At 63.6% G+C, this 5,785-nt stretch overlaps 1 protein-coding gene across 1 annotated transcript; it reads right to left on the reverse strand.

Moving 5' to 3' along the window:
• Nucleotides 1–1,837: 1,837 nt before the first annotated feature.
• On the reverse strand, nucleotides 1,838–4,450 carry NKX1-2 (NK1 homeobox 2). Its single transcript, XM_036337325.1, has 2 exons — nucleotides 4,237–4,450; nucleotides 1,838–2,556 (listed from the first exon to the last, which is right to left on the reverse strand). The coding sequence occupies exons 1-2, from the start codon at nucleotides 4,448–4,450 to the stop codon at nucleotides 1,838–1,840; spliced, it is 933 nt and encodes a 310-aa protein (XP_036193218.1).
• Nucleotides 4,451–5,785: the final 1,335 nt, after the last annotated feature.

A 5,785-nucleotide genomic window follows, 5' to 3' on the forward strand; every position in this document is an offset into this window, starting at 1 on the left:
TAGATGCTGAGAAAATCGGAATGACAGCACCCACGCTCGCCCACAAGCAGCGAGCCTCCTGGCCACCCGGCCCTCTCTCTACCCGGAGTCTGTGGTCCTGGCCCCTGAGAGCGACGACATCGCCCCACAGCTTAGGGAAACCCAGCTCCTTGTTCCGGTCTGGCCTCTGTCCCCTGGACTGCCTGGACCACGGAACGTGACTTTTGAGGAACCGGTGAATAGTTCTGGAGTGTTGAGCGTGTGAAAACCAGTAAGATAAGAGCAGCTCGACGACAGTGCCTGCATTTTTTTTATCTCATCCGCCTACTGTCTTTCAGAAGGTACCAGGCACTGTTGGGGACACTTTTCTTCCTTAGAATAGAAGGGGAGAGTCTAAGCAGTGAATCTTACATAATTAAATAATAGATGACTTCACATCGCGTAGGGTCACAAACATGAAGTCTTCACTTAATTTGAGAGAAAGGACGGGTATTTTCTATCGTTCCTGATCATAATACAACTTGATATTTCAAGATGACAATAGTGCCAGGCCAGCGCGGCTCAGGGGTTGAGCATCGACCTATGAACCAGGAGGTCACTGTTCAATTACTGGACAGGGCACAGGCCCGGGTTGCAGCCTCAATCCCCAGTAGGGGGTGAGCAGAAGGCAGCCCATCAATGATTCTCTCTCATCATTGATGTGTCTCTCTCCCCCTCTCCCTTCCTCTCTGAAATTAAAAAAAAAAAAAAGACGGCAATAGTTCATAATACCAGCAGTGTGCTTTTACTTTATAGGAAGTCATTGACGGTTAAATGTAATTATTAATGGCACAGGCTACGGAGAAGTAACAAGGAAGGTGGTATTCCTGTCGATGTCAGTGGGCCTCCATCAAACAAAGGTGAGAATGAAACATACATGACGTCGTTGCTGGGGGGCGTCTGGGTTTCTGAGCTACGGGCTGGCTACAGACCACACCACACAGAAAACCAGAGGCAGAGAGTTCCAAACGACGCTGGCGAGCCGACGTCTCTGTCTCGGAGGAATGAGCTGTGTCAGCAGGTGACAGCAGCAGCAGCTGGGGTGGCGGCCCTGGTTAAGCGCCTGCAGTGGATCCCTTAGGAATATGCGTGCGTTCCCAGGAGCTCCGCGCACCCGGGAAGCGTTTCTTTCACGCCCCGGACACGCTTGTGCGTGTTCACCAGCCTCCATGGAGAGTCTGGAACAAGAATTGTGCTCAATTCCGGATCCTAAAGGAAGGTCTAAACACGTTGGGTTTTACGCTTTGAAAAAAGCGTCCGTTTCCCAGCGCGGTGCGCGCGTAGGGACGCAGCTCCCCCAGCTTTGGAGGGTCCCGGGGAGAAGCCCCCGGGTTTGGGCCAGCGCCCCAGTGTGAACAGGGGAGCAGTCAGCTACGAAACGGGGAGCGCCTTACCCTGCGGGTGAACTAACATCCGTGAGGACGCAGTCCCTGGTCCGGGTGTCCGCAGCATCTAGGGTCGCGGATCCCTCGCGCCCGCATCCCCGGCGCCCAGCACCCAGACCCCCCAGAGGAGCCCTGGGGCGGAGGAGGCCTGACCGAACAGGAGAGCCGGGTCCACACACGGGACATCTGAGGACGCTGCTAACCCCGCGGACTCCGTGGATTCCGGGGGTCAGCGCCGCCGACCCGCGCGGCTGGGAGCGGCCTCTCCCCGCGCCCTGGCGGCGCCTCGGGCCACAGGCGGGGAAGGGCGCGCAGACACCCGCGCACCGGGAGGGGCGCCCCTGCGCCTCGGTGCCCCGCGGCGGAGCGGGGGCCTCTCGGCGACGCCACTCACTCGAGAGACCCGTGAAGCGGCGGCCCGCGGGGCTGCGAGCTCACAGATGAGGGGCGTAGAAAGGGGTCAGGTAGGGGGGCCCGAGGAAGGGCGCAAAGGGGCCCCCGGCGGCGGCGACGGCCGTCAGCGGGAAGGAGGCGGCGGCGGGGAAGAGCACGTTGGCCGCGGAGTAGGAGGGAAAAGTCTGGAAGGGCGGCGCGCCTGGGCCTGGGGGACCCGGGCTGCCCCCCGAGCCGCCGCCGCCGCCGCCGCTCCCCGCTGCCGCCCCGGGAGCCCCGGCCTGGGCCGCGCCGCCCCCCGCCTGCGCTGCGCCGTCGGCGCCGGGGTTCTGCTTCTTCCACTTGGTCCTGCGGTTCTGGAACCAGATTTTGACCTGCGTCTCGGTGAGGCTGAGCGACAGCGCCAGGTTCAGGCGCTCGCACACCGACAGGTAGCGCGTGGCGCGGAACTTGCTCTCCAGGGCCACCAGCTGCTCGTAGGTGAAGGCGGTGCGCGCGCGCCTCGGCCGGGCACAGCTGGGCTCGGTGCGTCGGCGCCGCGGCCGCGGGGAGCCCGGGGAGCCCGGGGAGCCCGCCTGGCCGCCCGCGCCGCCCTCCCCGGCCGCCAACGCCGCGGTCCGCGCCTCCGGGGAGCTCTGCGGGCCCGCCTGCAGGCGCGCTGCCCGGTCCCGCCGCCCGCACGCATCCTCGGGGTCCTCCTCCTCCGCGTCCTCCGAGCACTCCAGGGGCGACGCCGCCTCCGCGCCCGGGTCCGCAGCATCTAGGGGAGCAGGGGGCGGTTACCGAAGCCCGGAGCCGCGTCCGCCCGGCCGGTCCGGACCCCCAGACCTCCTTGGGGTCCCCAACCCATCCCAGCTCATCTTAGCCGGCCCTCCTCGGAGTCGCAGTTTAGGGGTGCAGTACCCCTTGCCTTTCACTCTGTGACGCAGTAGGCGTCCACGACGTGTATCCTGAAGGAATGACACCCCGCATTAAGAAAAAATGGCCTTATTGGACAACCTGGGGGGGGGGGGGGAGGTTGCACATTAAGACGTTGGGACGCCCAGAGCGTTTGGGCCGCGTCCCCGTCCTTCGGAGCTGTTTCGGTCTGGACTCCTGGCAATTAAAACAGCCGCCCTTAGGCCCCTCCTTCAGGAGAAAGCCCTTCCCATCTCCTCTCTCCGCGGCTAATAGAGTTTCAGATTTGTGCGGGGTGGATCGATAGATGTCATCTATTAAAGGTAAGTTTTAATCGAGCAATATTAGGATCAGACAGGGGAAGGGGGTTGGAAGCCGGTACCTGCAAGCTGTAGGCAGGAGATACGCGGAGGCCAGTAATAGAATATCGATCATGGGGGGGGCGGGCGGGGAGCTCACCCCTCGGAGGGGCGATCCTGACAATTACCAGGCTGACCGCTCGGCCCCAGCTCGGCCACCAGAGGCGCCCCGAGCCCCAGACAATCAGCGCCCAACTTGGGGAGGGGGACCGGGAGGATGCGCGCATCCAGCTCCCCCCACCCCACCCCCAGCCTGCGCCTCTGACCCAAGGCGCCTCTCCAGGGAGCCTCCCACCCACTCCCCAACCCCACCCACCCACCCAGAGGGTCCTGGTGCCCTTTGTCCTTCCTTCCAGACACACACGTCCCTGGACCCTCATCAGGTGTCCACCAGGTTGGGAGCAAGCCCAAGGGGTTTGGAGCCCTAGCCAGTGTGGCTCAGTAACAGAGCGTCAGCCTGAGGACTAAAGGGTCTCGGGTTTGATTCCAGTCAAGGGCAGGTACCTCGGTTGCAGGCTCAATACCCGGCCCTGACCTGCGGGAGGCAACCAATCATGTGTTTGTGTCTCTCTCCTTCCCTTCCACTTTCTCTTAAATAAGGGGAGAGGGGGGAGAAAAGACTAAAAGCCCCCCATCATCCCACCCCCCACTGTGAGCGTGGGGTGGGGGGCAGCGGGGTCTGCAGGCGTCTCTGGGTGGTTGGCAGTGGGCACCAGGCGGTAAACCTGACCGCCATCCTCACTAGGACCTCGAGGCCTGGTGAACCTCAGCTCCCCATCCATAAAATGGGGCGATGTTCACGACGCTGTCTCGCAAGTTCTGAGGTTTTTCTGACTTTTATCCCAGCCGCTAGCAGGTCCTGGCACGCGGCGGGAGCAGTAAACGCCGGATAAAGGAATGAGTCCGGGCCAGGTGGGCGCTGCGTGTTCGTTTCCACCGCGAGCAAATCAGAGCTGGGTGAGCGGGGATGGGGCTCCGGGGCCAGTCCCTCCCCTGGAGGCCTCCTGCCTCCTTCAGCTCCAGGGCGGGCTCCCCTCGCCGGGCGCCTTCCCCTTGCAGAGCCGCCTCTGGGGCCATTCCCGCGTCCCCGGCCGCCCCCTCCTCCCCACCCCACGCACACGCACCTCTCCATCGCGTCACTGAGCCGGGGCCTCCCCGAGCCCGGGGCCTCCTCGCATCCTTACCAGGGGTCTCGCGCGGGCCGGCCTGGTCCCCGGAGCCCGCATCCTCCCCCGCTCCGGCCTCCGCCAAACTTTTCTTGGCTTCCCGGGGAGCAGGGCGCAGAGCCTGGAGCGCCGCGCCGGTGAATTTCTGCGGGTCCAGGATGTCCAGGACGGAGAAGGAGAGCTTGGGGGCGGAGGGAGCCGCCTTGGCCCCGCCGTCCGGCCAGGCCAGCATGCCCGCCAGCCGCGCTCCGGCTCGTCTTCTCCGGTGGCTCGTCCGCGGTCTCCAGCCGGTGGGAGGGTCGGGGCGGCCGAGGGAAGCTGGGGAGGGGGCGGGAAGGCGGGGCGGGGAGAGCCGCGGGGGGCTGCGCGCGGATTGGCACTTGCTCGGCCGGGGCCCCCACCACCTGCCGGGCGCGCGCCCAGCATCCTGGACCGCCCGCGCCTCCCGGGCGCTAGCCTCCGCCAGGGCGCCTCGTGCGCGCGCCCGCTCCGCGCGCCTCCGCCCAACCGCAGGGACTACCGGAGGGCGGGAGAGAGAGGGAGGGAGGGTGGGAGGGCTAGGGCTTTCATCCCCGGCCCCAGCAGACACACACGGACGGCTTGCGCCCTTTCCCCAAGCACCCGCCTTGGCACGGGGGATGCGGTTCCAGGACTGATTACTTCAAGGCAACGCTCAGCTCATCTGCTGCCTCGCTAGCGAAGCTCAGTGATGGCCTGAGACCTACTCGCCTCGGATTTGGGCCCTCGTGTCCTCCCAGTTTACAAAGCCGTGGGGTTTGCGCGATCTCACTGGATCCTCAGGGTTCTCAGAGCATCCCTGGGAGGTGGGCGTGGCCTGGCTAGACTATGATCCCCATTTTAAAGATGAGAAAATTGAGGCTCAAAGATGAGAAGTGAGTTGCCCAGGGACACTGCTGGCTGGTGACAGAGTCTGGACTCAAGCCCAGTCTTCTTCTCCTGGACAGTCCCTTTTCAGTCCTTCCTGCTGTCCTGGAAGTGGAGGAAGACAATCCTGCCCTGGGCCAGCTTTCCCTTCCACCTCAGGGCAGGTGTTTGGAGAGATATCCCAGTCCCCCAAAGGTCGCCCGTGGCTTTGGAGACTTTGGCAGGTCTCAGGTTCAAAGCCAGGTGGGCCAGGTGAGAGTGGCCACCTGGCTGGCTGAGACCTCAAGCACAACCCTGGTGCCCTGCAGGCCTCCCAGCCCCAGATTTGGTCATTTACAACAGAAATTGGGCCTCTGGGGAGCAGGGTTATTGACCTCCACCACTTCCAGCCCCAAGAAGATAAAGGTTGAAAGATGTTTGTCTGGTTTGAGTTTGAGGTCAGGGGGCAGAGACCATTGAAACGGCCCACTGGCCCCACCGAGACCTGTGGGATAGTGGACATCAGTCCTGGGGGCAGCGCAGCAGCCGCCCCGTCTTACATGCCTTTTTCTCCGGTCACTGGGGCACCACCTCTGAGCCCAAGCATTGATCTCATTCCCTGAGCTTCTCCCAACCACTCCGCCCAGAAGCACCCCTAACAGGCGGCCCTTTCTTCCCACCCCCTGGGATGTCAAACAGTGGC

The sequence above is a fragment of the Myotis myotis genome, unplaced genomic scaffold (genome assembly GCF_014108235.1).
Source record: "Myotis myotis isolate mMyoMyo1 unplaced genomic scaffold, mMyoMyo1.p scaffold_m19_p_15, whole genome shotgun sequence".
NCBI lineage: Eukaryota > Metazoa > Chordata > Mammalia > Chiroptera > Vespertilionidae > Myotis > Myotis myotis.